The 19,239-nt window shown below is 36.2% G+C and overlaps 2 protein-coding genes across 7 annotated transcripts in view; one reads left to right on the forward strand and one right to left on the reverse strand.

Moving 5' to 3' along the window:
• Window positions 1-19,239, forward strand: part of LOC133842637 (guanine nucleotide exchange factor DBS) — a 41,001-nt gene that overhangs the window by 1,940 nt on the left and 19,822 nt on the right. For 3 of the 6 annotated variants that reach the window (XM_062275820.1, XM_062275821.1, XM_062275822.1), the window contains exons 2-10: window positions 5,076-5,625; window positions 5,683-5,773; window positions 5,834-6,067; window positions 6,126-6,275; window positions 6,334-6,446; window positions 7,774-7,996; window positions 8,057-8,365; window positions 8,427-8,636; window positions 13,606-13,776. In XM_062275820.1, the coding sequence (XP_062131804.1) occupies window positions 5,076-5,625; window positions 5,683-5,773; window positions 5,834-6,067; window positions 6,126-6,275; window positions 6,334-6,446; window positions 7,774-7,996; window positions 8,057-8,365; window positions 8,427-8,636; window positions 13,606-13,776 (2,051 nt within the window). Of the gene's footprint in view, window positions 1-2,950; window positions 3,189-5,075; window positions 5,626-5,682; window positions 5,774-5,833; window positions 6,068-6,125; window positions 6,276-6,333; window positions 6,447-7,773; window positions 7,997-8,056; window positions 8,366-8,426; window positions 8,637-13,605; window positions 13,777-19,239 lie in introns of those variants that run through there. The other 3 variants (XM_062275825.1, XM_062275823.1, XM_062275824.1) reach the window with 3 other exon arrangements.
• On the reverse strand, window positions 17,321-17,842 carry LOC133844352 (kunitz-like toxin PcKuz2). Its single transcript, XM_062278294.1, has 3 exons — window positions 17,693-17,842; window positions 17,467-17,630; window positions 17,321-17,407 (listed from the first exon to the last, which is right to left on the reverse strand). The coding sequence occupies exons 1-3, from the start codon at window positions 17,787-17,789 to the stop codon at window positions 17,405-17,407; spliced, it is 264 nt and encodes an 87-aa protein (XP_062134278.1). The 5' UTR covers window positions 17,790-17,842; the 3' UTR covers window positions 17,321-17,404.

Genomic DNA, 19,239 nt, shown 5'->3' on the forward strand with positions numbered 1-19,239 from the left:
ATTTTAATAAATTCAAAAAACATCGATGCATCGATATACAGTGCCATCGATGGTCCTTCCCTTCAATACTACCCGGTGCGTTCACGGTAAAGATATATATTTTGTGGTTTTCAAGATCCGCTATATATTGAAGTGTTTATATAATTATTTATAAAAATGCCATTGAATCATAATACAATGCAAAGAAGTTGCTTTCAAAGTAATTGTAGAATCTGAAGTGCTGTGATCGTGTGTGTGCTCAGCTGTGTACATAAATAAAGATGCTCAGCTATTGCAAATTGTTGTTGTGTTCGCATTTGTATCAAACGCGCATTTTTTTAAGTTGCGATTTATTGTTTGCACTAACAAAAGATTCAAAAGTGATCTTGTTTGGCGGCTGCTGATACGGATTATAATTTGGATTTCCGCCCCCTTTTATTTGCAAAACAAAGCCAACAGCTCCAAAAATGTGTATGTGTATCACAATCAGTGTGAGCGTGTGAATGTGTGAGTGTGGATGCTGTATGCGGGCGTCGTCATTGCCAAACGGATGCTAATTATTTATCAGTGCTTTAACAGCTGGTGAATGTGTTTACATACACATATACATACACGTATGTAATTCGTCTAGCAGATGAGCTGCAGCATTTGATGTTTGTACTTGGACATTACCTCTTAAATGATTTTGCTGTTAAGCCTCATCTGTTACATTTATTGTTGCCATAAATAACTTTGATGGTGATCCAATATTTCACATCGCTGCGTTGACAATCGAATCGCCTTTGCACAAAATCTATAGTATATAGCTATATCTGTATGTAAGTATGTATGCATAAATACACTCATTATCCACTGTCAGCTCTGTGGGGTATGCAATTTACTTATGAAACACACTATACAAACATATGGACACTGACGTACACAATTACATACATACATATGTGAGAACTTTGATTGTTTGCTTTTTCAGTTTACCGGCAATTTCCGAACACTCAACTCGAGTGTCGGCATTATTGTTGGATAGAATAATTATTAGTGAATATATAAAAATATTCCAAACATAGTAGTATTGTGATAATACGATACGATATCAATACTTTGCTGTGCTTACAATGACAAATAGCGAATATAATGACTAAAGAGTAGATGCAAAGTTTACCGCAATTACTCGGAAATCACGTACAAAACTCTTAAAACAGGTGACTGTGTTTTTATGCTTTTCGTTTTTATTTTTTATTAACTTTTATTTAATATACATATCACATTTGTATAATAATAAGTGAAGGCATTTTCGCTAGCGTTTAATTACCTCATTTGCATTATGGGAGTTATTATTATTATGGCATGGGGGAAACCGCTTTTGATATATGGAAACATATGAGGTTGACCTAAAAAATTGAGTGCAGGGTGTTGCTTAGTCGGCGTAATTCCATTCACAAAATTTCTAATATATATAATACTAATGTGTTTACGAATTTTCGCTAATGCCGAACAAAATAAGTCTAAATATTACGGTAGAAATTATCCGAATTAGATTTACTCTACTCAAATTTTTTTTACTTATTATTATTAATGATAGGAATTCAGTGTATCTCACTATTTATATTCTGGCTTTTATTTCAAGGAAAACATAATTAGTTTTAGTATGTTTTTTAAAAGTAAATTCTGATGAGTCAATTCTTAATGAGTACTTCTAAATATATATACGAATATATATATAGAGGCCTCAATTCATTTGCCAGGAATAAAACTATAGAAAGAATGTGAATGCTGTGGAGTGCACTAACTTAATTGCAAGAGAACTCTTTACAAAACGTGTGCCAGCCCTCAGCGACAAAAGTAAAAGTTCACTAAACTCATTACACTTTTATGTAGTACATTTGCGCCAAATATACTTGTGATTATATGTTATATTATACATATGTAAACAAGTCTTAAGTCTTTTGTATTTTATAGACTTTTATTTGAATCATACAATATTTACAGTATATTATTAATATTTTCTATAGTAAAGAAGTTTTGCAATGCTTAGGCACTATTATTCCATTCGTTATCTAATCTGAAAATTTCATTATAATCAGCTAAACAAAAGAAAAGTTATACTCGTAGTTATCATGTAGCGGTGGCGCCATCTAGTGAGAGTATTTCAAAGATGTTTTATCTGCAATTTTTAAAAGCTTGTTTAGAACTGAGTAAAACGAGAGATGAAATATGAGGAAATGCCATACAGAATAGTTACAGTACTCTACGAGTATTTATGACATCAACTTTAATTGTATTTCTATTTATACTGGCGGAACTTGCGCTTTGAAACGGAACCAAAACTCAGTGTTCTACGTATTGTATATACGAGTGTAAATGATCTAATTGAAGAGTTAGAATCGTTGACAGACAAGCGAACTTAACTTTTCAGTTAACTTTCGTATCTGAGTATCTTTTTTGTGTGCGGTGATCATGGAGTGAACAGCTGCTCCAATTGGCACTGCAGTCGCAAAGTCATAGACCAGAAGAAAGCTAAAGAAACGCGCGGCCTTTTCTTTCTTTCTTTCTTTTCTGCATTGGTCTTAAATTAAATGGGATTCTAACGATCGGCCAATTCGTCTCTCCACACGTTAATGTTATTCTCTTACGCAAGCGGGCACTCTCTTTCTCTCACTCCCTCTCACAGTATCTATCTACCGCTCGCTGTGAGTGCTCTGAGAAGCAGCTGATGATGATGACGATGCGAGTGTTGGGTCTCAGTACCAAAGACCCGTCGAGTCAACAGCATACGCTGCTTTTCAGTTACGCGATTCTATTTTCTTGTTGTCGTTGTTGGCGCGGAAAACACATAGAGGAAAAAGTGCCGCATAAGTGTTATTACTCATTCCCATACATACACACTTATGTATAGGTGTTTGTGTGTATGTGTGTGTGTGTGTTGTGTTGAAGCTGACATTCATTCGGGGAACTCAATACCCTAAGGTGTTTTTTTTCGCATACGCTTCCATATGTCGGACTCAAAGTCGGACAAACCGTAACCACATGTGATTTATTTACATAGACCGTAGTGTCAGCCCCGTAATCACGTTCGCAAACCGTATGCACACTTATCTGTCTCTACGAGCCAAAAACATACATTTGCAATTAGTTATACCCAATTCGAGTATTCATATTCGTATTCACAGCGGTGCCAGGTACTATGGGAAACCAGGAAAGTCTGCCCGATGGTATGTCAATAAGCTCGATATCAACTTGTAATTATTTGTGATAAGAATCGACATTGTTATTTCACGTTAAGCTTGCGCATACACACAAAAAGGGAACAATAACATTCTGCAGGCACTGTCCCACTGAATCATATAATATTGTTTATTTGAGCGCTTACAAAATAGAATGAGTTATCAGACGATGTCCTCTTATTGATTGTCAATTGATAATAGGCATTATTCTTCGGATCGAAGCCTATCACAAACAAATTTCAATTGACACATTTCGGCTATTCTAATAAATATTTAATGACAACTAAAGTAACAGCTGACAATTGGGTGTTTGTTAAAAATGATATTTGCAAAGGATTACTTATTACAAATATCAATTAAAGGAATCGGTTTAAAATTAATGTTTCTCTAAAAATAAAACCATTTATTTATAATTCCCAAACAATTCAATAACTTTTCTCTGATAAATTTTATGCTTTTTATTGGCGTGACTTTTTAAATAAATGACCCAAATTTGTAAAAGGGATTAATCAACGTAAAGCATTGTTTTTTATGATATTGACGCATTTGTATCCAAGAACGTGCTTAAAATTTCTCTGACGCATCGAAATTGACTCAACTGTTGATTCTGATTCACATCTTTAAGATATGTAGTTCCTTAGAAGGGACCCTGGAGTTTCCTTCTGATAAAGATAAAAATTATTTGTGAAATTAATCATTCAACTAAATAAATAACTTATTCGAAAATTGTATTGATTTAAGGAAAACATTTTGATTCTTATTCAGGGCCTTAGAAGATGTGATAGAGTTTGCGTCTGATAGTGATACAATATCAATATTTAATAATAATAATAATAATAATAATTCGAGAGAGATAATAATAATAATTTGAATAGAAAAGATAATGATTTTGAAACGCAAATGTTATTAAATGCTTCTGATATCTTGTAGAATATTTATAAAAAGTTTTCATCTTTTTAGAAATCGAAATTCGAATAACATAATATTTGTATAATACAAACAATTGATTTTTCCGTTAGAGTACAATGACACAACGTAATTGTTTTATTGTCTGCTAGCTCACTTGACTTTTCACCAAGATGCCTATAAAACCAAGCAACTACCTCAAAGTCTATAGTCCAAGTCTAGCCATAGGTATATTCAAATAGAATGGTGGGTTGTTAAGTCAATTAAATGATTTTGTTGTGTATATTTAGCAGGCGGAAGGAATACATAGTTAAATAGTACATGATTTGTTTTGTGTTTCTGATTGTTGCTCATTCCACTGAAATCTTCATTCATGTATCTGCTGAGATTGCATATGTTGAACAAAACCTTGGCAGGTGTTTGTAGTCTGCTCTTTGCAATAAACTCTCAAGTGCGGTTGTTCGGACAGCAATTGAAGAAAGTACTACTACTACACCTGTTTACGAGCATTACCTCTTGCTCAATGAATAGCAAATACTTTTGTAGAAGAGCTGTGTTAAAAAAAAAGAGAGGCGAGATAGGAAAAAGAAAGAGAGATGCATAGACTTGAGCAAGTGCTGCGTCTGCTTTAAAATGGGTCAAAGCTAAAAACAAAACGCACCATCCATAACCACTTCGCAGATATGTGCATTCACACTCACTCACACACAGTCGCAGATATGAATACATTGGGGCAAGTGTGTATAATAATCATTCATGCTTTGTATACTCTCGGCATGAGATTGCTTATAAAAAAAGTGTGTTTGTGTGTGTGCTTGCTTGTATGTGTGTGGTGTTTTCACACCACATTTGAAATGATTTTGATGATTTTGGAAAATGTTTTGCTGCATTTGAATTATGAGTTGGCCAGAGATGAATGCAGACGCTAATGATTGCATATGATTTGGCTTATTTCGTTTCCGGCAACAGACAACGATGTGGAAACTGCGCTGGCCGAGTCCCAAGCTATTGTGATGAGTGCATCCCAGACACAGCAGCGACAACAGCAGCAGCAGTTGATCAACCATCACATGATCGACTCCCAGATCTCGGTTAGCAGCGGAGCATCCATACAGACAGCGATCTTTCAATCGCTCAGCAATTCGCCGGCGCACACAAATCGCAGCACAGGATTGCTACAGCATACCACCTCGACGATCAGCAGTAATTCCACCACATCTGTTAACTCTCAGGGTGTTGCTTATGCCGCCGAAGCGTTGAACACTCAACGTCCCGTCGAGCCGATCAACTCTTTGCTGGAGCACATTAGTCCCGCTCAAGCGGCGGCAGCCATGAGTGGCGAGGGAGTGCTCAACATAGCCGATGTGGCTGATTTGCTGCATCCGCAGCATGCCATCATTACGGGCGGTCGCTCCCAGGAAGGTTGTCCGCTGATTATCTTCCCCGACAACAACAACTTCAATGCGATGGAAGAGGCCGACTACCAGAAGCTCATTTTGTACCTTAGCTCAGTGCCATCGTAAGTGAAGATTACACTTTATATACTTTCTATATTTAATCTTAAACTGTTTTGCAGCCTCCAAGATGCTGATCTCGGTTTCCATTTGATAATCGATCGTCGCAAGGACAGATGGACATCGGTGAAGACAGCCTTGCAGCGCATATCGGTGAGTAAATGATCCTTACTATTCTTGCTCAGCTTTTCTAACTGATATTTGCATTTGCAGATCTACTTCCCCGGCATTATACATGTGGTCTATGTGCTGCGACCCTCGGGTCTCTTTCAGAAGGCCATTTCTGAGGTGAGCTCAAAGTTCTCGTCGAAGGATGAATATCGCTTCAGGCTGGTCATTTGCTCAGCGCTCTCCGATCTGCATGAATTTGTGGATGCCACACAACTCACTCCCGACATGGGTGGCTCTTTAATCTATTCGCATCACGAGTGGATTCAACAGCGCATCGTAAGCACTTCAATACATAAATGTATTTTCATTCACTAAAAGAATCTATTACTTGCAGTCACTTGAAAAGTTCTCCAGCCTGACGCATCAGGTCTCCGCTGAGTTGGATGTATTTATACAGGCCATTCATGACACGGAATTCCCCAATTCGGTGGAGGCAACCAGAAAACTACTGGAAGACCAGGGCGCCGACTATGCGCGCCTAAAGGTTATCTTAAATTAAAGAATTTCTTAAAAGAAAAATACTAATCGTTTGTTATTTTCAGGACGAGATACTTGCTGCAGCCAGACATGGCGAGACGCTATTGAATAAAATCAAATCGAACGACGAGTTAAAAGAATTCTCCGAACGCACCGGCAACGTCAGCTCCATTGAGAGGTATATACACTGTTTGTACTCTGTACACTATACAACATAAGTTTGGTGTTTTTGAATTGCCCTGTTACCGTATTCTGCAGTATTTGGTTCGATCTTTTCTAACTCTATTAACGCGTTTCTCTCTATTAACTTAACTAACTCCTCTTTTGATTAACTCTCGAAATTTATTCGCATTTGATTTCGTTTTTTTATATAGCTCTGCACTGGTTATTATACTTGATAATTAACTCTAATAATAATATGTATATTTACCTAACTATATTGAAAATATTTTGAAAAACCCATCAGCATATTTATAGACACATTGATTTCATTTCCTCCCATAATTTGTTCTCATTCGTGTGTCAATCGCATTTCTTTCATTGTGTTCTTTTTAAAGTAGTTTTCAAATTTCATAAAACATACTAACAAAGTATAATAATGCAAATGTTTCAAAGTTTGTTAATCGTTAAACAAATAACTCTCTACTGTCCCATAAAATTAATTCTAATAAGGACCACCAATAAATCAGATATTTGCATCTGTAATTTTAAAAACATTACAGAAAGTAAATGTTATTTTAGTAATTTTTGTTACAATTGAGTTTAGGACTTGTTAGTGTAGGAACTACATATATAATTTGTATTCTCACTGAGAAGTATGAAAATTAGATTATATTTATTAAATTAAGTTTCCCTTCTAATTAATTGTTGCTTCATATATTCTTTTAGAATTTTTAGATTATATTAAATAAGATAATTTGAAAACTGGGTCTTGGAAAGATCAAAAATTTAAATAGTCTTTATTTGAATTTAGCAGATCAATGTGTTTAAGTTTGTGTTTTCTAGCTGGAAATATTTTGAATCGATTTGTTTTACTAACTGCATGAAGATCAAATTTGAGCTTTATATACACAAAAAAATGTCGCTTAATAATAGAGAATGCATGTATGTCTAATTGTTAAAAAGTCTGTCACAGACGATCCTAGTTTTAAATCTGTTTATGGATATTGTCAACTGGATCCCAGACATCCACATATCCATGCAATCAAGCACAAGCACATTCAACAGTCACATTCACAGTCACAAAAATCACAGTTCACAATCACAGTCACGGCTACACGCATAGATCTACTTATATAAGTGATGGGGGATATAGCTTTTAAGCCCATCTGAATGTCACTCATTTCACTCATTAAGCTGTTGTCTTGTTGTCTCTTGTCTTTTATCTTCCCTGTCGCGCGTGTTCTCGCCTTTGTCATTCGCGATGTTCCCCCAAAATATTTTCAAATCGATATCTCGTACTCTCTTAAAATACAATGAATCGAATTAAATGTTGATGTGTGCAGATCCAGTGCAGGGCAGCCAATACAACGCCAACAAATTATTTATCACCAACAATATAAGATTAAGCAACCCCAACATTATGATGATTGTCGCGATTATCGTAGACTGCTCGTCCAGCTGGAGGAAACGGAACGTCGCTTCGACGAATTCTGGCGGACGCATCGCAATCGCCTGGAGCAGTGCCTCAGGCTGCGCATGTTCGAGCAGGACTTTCGTGAGCTACAGGTGAGTCTTACTATTCATAATTATTCCTACAACTATCTAATAATTTAATTGCTCTCACAGAACATCTTTGATGGACATCTCAAGACCGTGGCCGACATGACAGAGATCGGCGAGAGCGTCGAACGGGTGGCCACGCTTATTCAGGACACGGAACAGTTTCGTGACCTCATCAAATTGGATGTGGAGCATGCCGAGACGGTCATCCAAACGGGCCAGCAGTTGGTTGGCTCTCGGGGTGTCTATCCCTGGGAGATTGTCCAGCCCAAGTGCGATGAACTGCAGCGAGTTTGTGACATAATCAACATGCGGCTGACGAAACGCCTGGAGATCTTGGCGAAGAACAGCGAACTTATGGAGAGAGTTGAAAAGGTGAGCAGTTTTTTATTAATTATTGTGTGACATCAGCTAATTTATTCTACCTTGCTTTTAGGCTAATCAATGGTGTGCCAATGGTGTGGAACTCTTGGCCTCCCAGAGAATCGAGAAGTGCTCAGTGTCGGCGGATCTTGCCGAGCAGAGTTTGCACGAAATCCAAGCGTTTATAGCGTCTGCTTCCGATTTTAAATTATCCACGCCAAGTGAATTCAAGAAAATATTCTTAGAAAGCACTACTCCAGAAACCAAAGCACTTGTATCTCAGGTGAGTTCCCTCTTCTTATTAAAAAGAGTATTGCTTAAAATACTATACTAATGATGGAATATTGCCGTAATGAGTAAAGTATTTTATACCAAGTCCATATTTTACAAACACAATCTATTTCTTTCATAAATGAAAACAATGCTCTGAATCAAATACTCATATGTGGTTCAATTTAAAAATTATAAGTTTATTTATTTATTTATACGGCAATATTCCTATGTACAAAGTTATTTCCTGAGTACTTCGCTGTTTATAGTATTATTAAAATATTATATACTACTCGTACTAATGGAATATTACCTTAAATAGTAATAGTGGTATTTCATACTAAATCATACCTATGGCAAATCAGTTGGCATTTTACAAATACAATCTATTTCTACCATAAATTAAATTTTAATTTTTGTATATATTTATTTATTTTTACGATAATACATCTATGTATATCCAATCATTTCACTGGCATTAAACATTTATACAAATGTTTGAAAATCATTGTTTAAGCCAGAGAGAAAATTGTTGTATTTTCTCAATAAACACTTATACAATTTCCTTTCTCTGGAGACAGAGAATTGATGCAAGCTCGGCTATTGACCCATGGAGTGGTGTCTATGTCGCCTTGTCAGCGTTTACCGCCGATGTCGATTGACCAGGTTGAAGAATTGGCGCTTGGAATTGTTGTGCATCGCAATGCAATGCAATGCGATGCAGTGCAATTGTGATATAATTCACAGACAGGTTCTTCTTGCAGAGTTTTCAAAGAAGTTGCTTCTGCAGTTTATCCATGTACGAGTACAGTTAGATAACAGCGCTGGGAAGGAAAGTGGGGCATTCTTTAATTTAACTGGCAGAGTAATGTGTATTTAAATGCTAACAAATGCTATCAAATCAACCGGTTCATAGCACCAGTGGGTTTTACTACTCATTAAAAAATACATGTAATTGATAAGAGTACTTGTTGTCCGAGACATTCAAAACCTGTACTTCCACAAAATCCTTTAACTTCCTGTACTTTGCTTAGCGGTTAAGTGGCTATAAGGTTTTAACTATATACTCACTTGCCGTAATGAATACACTACAACTTATTCAGTTAATACAGCGATTATTCATACTTAAGTCCAACACTCATGATGTGCTTTCATTTGCAAACATGTTCGATCGTTGCTTGCAACTTCAGCATCAACTCGAGCATCGAACTCAACATGTTTGATGGCTAGGTTCGATCTGCGTATAAGATGAAAGATTTTAAAAAGTGTATAACTAAAATTCAGATTAACGGCTTTTAAGCTATTGATAAGAAATATTTAAATTCAAATAAAGGAAAGTATAAGGTTTAAGCTTAGATCAATTCACTTAAAATTAATTCATTGTAGATCAGTTTGTGTAAGAATATTTGATTTCAATTTACAGAATTCTGAAACTATGATATGACTAAGTAGTTTCAGCCATTACGATATAATAAACATGATTTGAATAAACAAAAAGATGCTTAACCTACGTAAATAGAGCACGAACTTTGGGTCGTCACAGTTTTTGGGCCTCCAGAGGCCCATGCAACTACAAATTGATGACCCATTTTGCTAACCCCATTGCATTTCCAGTTTTTGGTTAGGTATTTATTCATTTTAAGCAATAAGTAAAAAGTTGTTCTGCTGAGTATTTCCCAAAAATGGGTCAGCGAGACTCGTTTAGAAGTATGTTTGTTTTTTTCTTCTCTTTTTGCGCATAAGCATTTACATTTTTCTGGACAGATACAGTGGCTGCTTGAGCAGAAGATTATGTGAGTGTGAGTGCGAATGAGTGTATGAGTGCACTCGAACAATGATTCTGACACAATTCAGCCTTGTGGACCGCTTTCATTCCAGTCCAGTCGGCGGTCGTTTAACCAGTTGCCACACTGGACATCCTTGTGATTGCGTTTAATTGTTAACGATTAAAAGATTCTATCATAACATAGTTTGATAACCATTAACTTATGGCATGTGTCGATTGCTCAACCAGAGTTGCATCACGACACCATTTACCTAGCCTACTTTCCCTTGCTTTGAAACCAGATTTTGTCAAATTATGATGCATACATAAATCAGCGGTAGCTGGCAGAATGTCACGTACTATTATAATTCTGTTTCCTCTAAAAAACACAAAGAAAATAAATTCCAGACCGGAAGGCCAAGCTGAGCCTCTCAAGTGAATACAGCAATAATTGCTATTCATCCTCCGCCTTCAGCGTTTGCCTGTATTCCTTGTCTATTGCTATCAAAAGCGGAAAATCCATTCAAGATGCTCAGACGAGTCAAGTCCCCGCCTTGAGTTCATTCACAGCGTAGGCGACGTCTCCTGCTAAGGTCAACGGAAGTTCAAGTCAGTCAACTGGTCGTGCATCTTGACAAGTGCCCAGTTGAGCGTGTTGCCATTGGCATTGCCAGAGTTGCCAACATTATATAAAACGAATTAAAAAAATACAGAAGATTTATTTTTATTATAGAAATTTTAATCATTTCGAGTTTAATTTAATATGTAAATCAAAATTGGAATTCTAAAATTATTATTTTATAACAATATTATATCTTATAATAATTTTAATATAAAAAATTAAAAGCTTTCTATAATATGATTACATCTTTTTATAATGATAATATATTATTATAAAATAATCATTTTACGATTTCAATTTTTATTTACTCAACAGAATTCATATTTTTCAAATCATTTATTACAAGAAAAATAAAACATCTATCAAATCATTTTTTTTTTAATTTTTAAATTATTAATATTTTTATTTTTTTGCTCCAGCTATTTATATATTTATTTTAGTAATCCTACTGCCATATTCAAGTATTCTCATTTATTTTTATATTTTGTATAATATTTAAAACTGATGCGACAACCCTGCAGAGTTAATGCATCGATTTATGGCCACGCTGATCGAATAAATAAAGCTTTACAGCATTACAAAATATTTAGGCGTTTGGTTAGCTCATCGCCAAATCGTCGATTACATTTTACGTGTATTATGCATTTGATAAACTGCACGTGTTGAGCATGGAGTTTTTCGCCGAAAACCCACATAACTGGTCAGCTGGCAAATCGACGATGCATGCCACAGCCCTGGCTGCCTGGCTGGCTGCTTGCCACACTCTGTGGCATGCTGAAGATGCGCCTGCCTGTTGACAATACACGAGTAGGTTCAACGCGATGCTGCCTCGGCGAAAGCAAAAGTGAAAGCGACAATTGCGGCTGTGTCGGCAATGCTGTCGTCGACCATTACATAAAATGTCAAATGTCACGACATTGCCAAATGCCAAAGCGATATCCTCCAGGCGCAGTTCGATTACGCAATTTGCCAGTTATCGTTTAATCATAGGAATAACCTAAAGTTCAGGAAGCTTATTTAGCAAACATTTATGCATATGAAGTTTGACTCCGCAATTGACCCTTTTGCATAATTTTCCTTAAAACTTATTTTGAGAAGCATTTTTCACCGCATTTAAATAACTTTTTTTTTAATCATCAAAAGAAATGTTGTGATAAAAGCAACAACAAATTGAGCGCAATTGACAAGTCAGCCACGCCTTTGAAGTTGTTGCACTTTCGTTGTGGCACAAATTCAATTGTTACTTGTATCTCAGTTGCTGTTGCTGTTGCTGTTGCTTTTGTTATTATTGTTGTGAACCAGCTGCAAGCAAAACCTTACTTTTGTTTTCTACTCTTTTGGCCTTTTTTTTTGTTACCACGGCTCGGCTCAACAAATCACGGTGAAAACGCGTGCGAATGCCACTAAATTCTCCTACATAATTATACATTATACAGTTGCCTATTTTGCATCCACACTTGCGGTTGCCACCATTGCACCAATGGCAATGTCGCATATAACATAAATGTGGCAAGGGGCAAGTGTAATTAGAGTTGGGTCATGATTTATCGGTAAGCTTAAGCTGGCAATAATTAAAAATTGAGCGACTTTAGTAGTTCAGTTAAGCTTAACTTTCAATCTAATATTAGTATTTATTCTCTAACATTTGTATAATCTAATCTATTACGTAGTAATCTGTTTAAGTAAAGAAAACCAAACTGGAACTTACACTTTTTTCTTCTTCTCTTTAAACATTGGCACATATTTTTATGAAGTTGTTCTATTTGTAGAAACAAGAAAGCTAAAGTCAAGTGTGCTCGGCTGTGAGGATAAATGCTATCTATTAAAAAAAAAAACCATTTTATATAATCTTATATAATAATACCATAGAGTATATAGTAAAGCATTTTAAAATTATTTCTCAAATAACTTCTAAGATTTTAATCTGATCGCCACCAAAAATGTTTGGGAAACAGATTAATTTTAGTTATTATTGTATGTACCAAGAATCGACTCTAGATTTAAAATTACGCTTGCTAGTAGATTTGTGGGCGCGGCAAATTCTAAAACAAACTTGAAGAAAAAACGCAATAATAATAAGTGCCTTTGAAAATTATGGCTCTATATGTTATAGTCTCTGAGATCTAGTGACTCATACTTTATAACATCGGAGTTGCCTCCGCATTCGTGCTATTTAATGGATATAAAAACATCATATTATATTTTAAAGTGTTACACGTCTGTATATTATAGGCGTAGCTATTTCCCTAGTTTGGCATCTTGACACTTTCTCTTTACTTTAAGAACTTGCTTCTTTTTCTAGCCAACAATGCCGTAAAAAATGACGAAATGTAACTCATTGAAGTGTACCGATAAATCTGCTCTTTATGCGAAGTAGCTAACAATAGAGAGCTTACAATTCCAATCGATACAATAATATTGAACCACTTTCGAAAGTGGCGAGAACTCTTGAGCCAGCTTCATATTGTTCCATTTACTGCTCAAATGAGAGTCACCTGAATACTACATTCATTGATAACTATAGTGAACTGTATTTCTAATCTAACATATATTCATTCATAACTAATTTGAACTCTATTCGAATGTTCTTTGCAGGTATTGCAGCGCATTGACGATGTGTCGCTGATGTGCGACAAGCGCATTGCGAGTCTCAAGAAGTTGGCATTGAAACCACCGCGTCCTGTGCAACAGGTTACACCCGAGCCGGCTGTGCCCCTGCAACCCCCGGGCGGAGCGCCCCACCTCCTACGACGTAAACAAATAAAGGTGAGTGTCCATTTGACATAGTCATTGCCAGCTCCCAGTTGCTGCGTCTCAGATTGTGATTGCTGCTGCGGCTTATTAAGTTGCTCGCTGAATATGCAATGCGTTTGCAACTCGCATTTGCATTTGCATTTTTTGAGGAGATTCCTAATTAAACAATGACACCGCCACCGCTGGCTTGGCTTACAAATTTCTTTTTTGTTGGATTTAGATTTGTGGTTGTACACAAATTTCAAGTTCATTGTGCAAAATTCACACGTTGCTCTTTTTTCTGTTCATCTGGCCAACTGCGAAGACAACGGCGACGACGACTGCGACTGCGACTGAGGCCAATTGTATTTGGCCGCTGGGCTAAACAAAGCCTAAACCGAGCGTCGCTTTACTTTGCCATGATAAGACAAATGCTGGAGCCAAGCCACAAGTTTCACTTTTTCCGACTGCGTAAATCATAGATTACGGCTAAGGCGAAGACAACGCCGACCCATAGCTGCGGGCAAGCTCTGCAGGTTGTACTTGAGTGGAGTCAAAGGAGGGAGGAGAAGGGGGGAGAAGGAAACGCGTCTGTCCCATTAAAAGTCGTATGCTTGACCATCAGCAAAACAAAATTTCATAATTACCTTCTCCGAGTCGCACAATTGTGCAGCACTCAGTCAGTTAGTCAGTCAGTCAGTCATTCAGTCTGCTCATAATTGAGTTGAACCCTCGGTGCCATTTACCATTAGGTTTATTTAATGACCGACAAGAAACAAAACATTTACGCTCAACCATTAACAGACTGTTTCCATTTAGACGACTTGCAACTGCTTAGGCCAAATACCAAAATAATGCTCTATTCGGCCAAAACGATTCCCTCTTCCAATTATTATATCTTAAATCATTAGCTTAAGTTAATATCTGTAGATATGTTTAGTAGATAGAAAAACGCGTAGATACATTAGGCAGAGATTTATAGATACAAAGTGATATTTATTTTATAAAATTGAAAAATTACATAATTATTAAAACTTTAGAGAATAATAGAGCTAAGAATTCAGTTTAGGAACTATTAAATATTAAATTAAGAATCCTGGGAGTATTTCAAAATATCAATCGAATCTAATATTCACTCCAAGAATTGGGGAAAACCCAGGATAACTCAGTCAGATTAGATGAAAGGTTAGTTAAATTAGTTTTTTTTAATTGCCTCCGTCTTAGTTAAAAGTTGTTTTAAGTTATTATAACCCAAATATTATAAAATTAAGCTGTATTAATAAATTATGCTTCTCCATTGAGAGCACAGTGGAGTCTATAGCAAATGTATACCAAATATATCTATTTAATTTAATCAAAATAAAAGTAAAAAGATTGATTCATAACTATCTGTTTAAAGTTGCTTCGATACATGAATAATTATCAACGTAACTAAATTAATCATCAAGTATTTAGAGAACTGTTAGAAACACGCATCGTATTAGAAGACCTTTCCATACAAATTGTTTACAGTTAGCCATCAAATGCTTTAGTCTAAGAGCGGGGGAAAAACAGTTCCTCAGCCAAAGGTTGAAGTGGCAAATTAACATTTCCGTTTGGTCAGTTGTGCAGCGGGAAAAACGCTTTTCAATTTCGCATTGCAAATGAGGCAATTTGCATTCTACTTGCAAATTATGCTTTTGCTGAATTACGGTTAACTCGTGCAGTTTTTCCTCCCGTTTATCTTTCATTTTCAATCATTTTCCGATCTTGGCACGTGCCCTGCAATTGCAATTGCAGTACAGACAAGAAAATAAAGTTAGCATGTTCACTATTCAAATGCATTCGTTAGTTCGATGGCTTTCTAGGTGAAATGTCATTCAAAATCTAACAATACGTATGCCATATATGAACAGATTTGATTATATATTCAAATAAGTTAATAAACATTTCAATTTAAACCGATGGCTTAAGATGAACTTTACATAATATTGCATATTATCACATTTTTATCATGTAACATGTCGAAAAGAATGACACCTATTTAGTGTAAATCATTTCGTAATTATAATTGTTGTTATAACAACAATTATTATGCATATAAATTAAAACTTGTGGATGCTCCACACATATTTTAAAATAGTTTTCTGAAAAACATTTTGTTCTTCGAATAGCTACGTTCACATCATTATTATAGATAAAATGAATGGTTTTTAATTGGTTTAGAATATTTCTTGGCATTTGTCAAATTGCATTTAAGTTCATAATTTGTACTCTTTTTTAGTCCTTTAAAAGTATACTATTCTAATAAAAAAGGTATACCATTCTAAACTGAAAAAGTATACTTATTGAAGTACACTTAAATATTACTAGTATGCTAGTATACTGAAAAAGTATATCTTTTCATCCATACATTGTAGTATTTATGCAAATGTATTCGTTTAATTCGTTCGTTTATTTGCTAAACTCATTAGTTTGATGGTCATTGGAAATACATTCGCATTGCTTTGATTTTTTTGTCTTCTGTCTGCAGAATTAAGGCTAATACTTGAGATGTACGCAAGAAAAGATACTTTCTAATGCGATCGAGTTCATTTACTGCAATCTGTCTGCCAATTTTCAGCAATGTTTTTTGCTCAACTGATTACTATTTCGTATGCAGAGCGTGTTTTTTGTTTGCAGATCTTCTTCTGCTGCAGTTCTTCAGCTGTGTCTCTCTCTGGATGATTGATGGCTGCTGTTTTGTGTTTGGTGTTGAGCTATTGTCTGTGCAGGTTTTTGTTACCGTCACAGAAACAGAAATATGTTATGGCCAAAGCAGTTCTTTTGGCTTGTGTATGATGGCTTCGTACTTTTGCACAATTCCAGCTGACATTCCTAATGTCTATCGATTGCAACAACAGCTGTGTTAGTGTTTCGTTTGTTTTCTGTCGATTTCTCCATGCACAGGTGTCCATTGAGCAATCATCCACCAAAAAAGAAAAAAAACAACAACAAACGAAAGTCTTGACGCGTGTCGCAGTTCATTTCATCAGTTTTCATCAATTGAGAAAAGGGGCGAAGAAGCAGCTCCCTCTTCCCAGCCTCTGTCTGGATGGGGTTTATCTCCGTCGGTCGTTTGTCCCTCGATTTTCTCTGTCTGGCAGCGTAGAGAGTATCTGTGGAGCTGTCTTTATGTGATTGTTGCATTCACAGCTTTTCCATAATTAAATAATTAATCGTCATTTTATTAGGCTTGCTAATGCTAAGCTATGCGCTCTTTCACTTTCACATTTGTACAGCGCGGCGTATGCGCGATATTAAAAATTATAATACGCGACGCCAATTGAATGTGTCGCTGTTTGCTGTCATTTTTTTCGGTATCATTATTGTTGTTGTGCGCACACACAACACGTAAACAATTTCCATTGTTGTTGCTCTCAGACGCAACGCAACCGAGGTTAAGTAAGTGCAGCAACCGGAGACATTACGTACTTGTGGCACGTATCTCAGGGATACCAAATATGGCTCAAGATACTTTTTCAACTTCCTTGAACTGAGCAGCACTGTAACCTAAAGACTTAGTTGCTAAACGCAGATAATAATTACAATTTAAAGATTCATACAAAATACTTTAATTTACTATTAAAAACATTTCATATAATTGATATTTTAGCCACAGCTGAAGGTTTGACAATTAGTTTTACTGCAAAGCAAAGACATTAATGAGTTTTTGAGCAATTTAAAGAATAGTTTTATACTAACAATTTGGCAGTATTCCTCGCACTCGTTTTTGGTATAGAAACGATTGTTATTGCCACCGCAGCCGGAGTAAATGAATCGTTCACAGCGTCTTAGTTTGGAGACATAATGCCATTGGCGAAGTTTTGAATTACAAGTGCCATATCTTGGGGGTGCAGTACAAACGCCTGAAAGGATAACAACGATAAAGTAAACTTTCCCATCACTTTTAATCCGATTCAGTTCTAACTCATGCGATGTATTATATCCTCGACAGTCCAAGCTGAGTTCAGAGACAGGCTCAACAACAGTGTCAGACAGAAGAAGTAGAGCATATTGTTCTTCATATTGTGGAAAAGCTTAAGGAAGAGTTGCAAACTTAAAACTGAATGTATTTAATGAAAAACAGGTGCGTTTTATAGGAAAATCGATTTGAAAGAACACAAAAGCTTATCACAACTTTACAGACTGAACTTAAAGAAAAAATTAAACGAGGTTGACAGACGCTTGTACCCTACAATTTATACAAAAATGAAATGGAAATGAATAATTACTTGCTAAAGACTATTAAATCACTATGATTTTAGATAATCTATTTTCATCTCATATCAGATCATCTTTTTAATAGTATGAGCTACTTATGTATACGTACATACATACGCTTTAACAATCCCAAACTAACCCATTTGAACAAATAAATGTAGGGTATAACAGCTGTTAAATGCTTTACTTTAAATCAGTTGTTAAAATACTTGAAAGATAACGTCCCAGACTTCTAGGCTGGCTTGAAAATACACACACAATGTATGTGATTTATTCATATGTGATTTATTCATCAGTGTTGAGTGCTCAGTGTCAATTGTGAGTGCATTTCACTTTCACTGCGAGTAGGTTGTAGCTGTTGTGAGTAGTTGTGGCAAATCGAAAAACCGAATTCAAATCCAAATCTCTGCGAGACATTGACAAGTTTCTAAAAGCGACAAGCAATAACAAAAAAGTGCAACACGTTGTGCATGTCAATCAAGATGATGGTCAAAAAAGCAGCACTGCCGAAAGCCAAGTTAGCAGGCGAGCTAATTGGTCAGCAAAGCCAGCTACTGGACAGCCCCGCCCGCAGTGTCTTCAATGGATCGTGCAATCGCTCAAGAATTTCACTCGACCAAAGAGCTGAAGGCACGTTGTGTGCGGGCCAAAACACGACTTGGACATCGACATGTCAATGGCAAAAACTGTGACTGTGACTGTGGCTGCCTTTAGGCCGGGTCGGGCCATCAATGTGTGAGCCATTCGCAAATGTATCTGCGAGATACGCAATGTATCTGGCGTTGCCTAATTGCAAACACGTACGTAACTGCGAGATACTTTGCAGCTTGAGAACTTTCACAGCACTTCCGGATACAGAGCTACCTGACTCCAGTCACAGATCTCGCAGTCTCGCTGGCCCTTTGATCATGCGCGTTGTCTCAGTGAAATTGTAATAAAAAACTGCGTATGTGATATATACCTGATAAACGCAAGAAAGAAGGGTATACTAACGAAGTGGCAAGCAAAAGATATACAAACTTTGATTATCATGAAGAACCGATGTAGAATAGCCATGTTCATAAAACCATAAGAGCTATCGCAATCAAAATTTGTACCGAAGTAGAAATTATTAAAGTTTACTTTAGAAATTAAACTTTTCTAACCTGTAAAGATACCTTGTACGAGTACAGCCAATAATGGGAAACAACATCAACTACAAAATGTATAGTATAGAGCTTGATTGAAATGAATAGCGTATATCCGACTGCCTGT

The sequence above is a fragment of the Drosophila sulfurigaster genome, chromosome 3, assembly GCF_023558435.1.
Source record: "Drosophila sulfurigaster albostrigata strain 15112-1811.04 chromosome 3, ASM2355843v2, whole genome shotgun sequence".
Taxonomy (NCBI): domain Eukaryota; kingdom Metazoa; phylum Arthropoda; class Insecta; order Diptera; family Drosophilidae; genus Drosophila; species Drosophila sulfurigaster.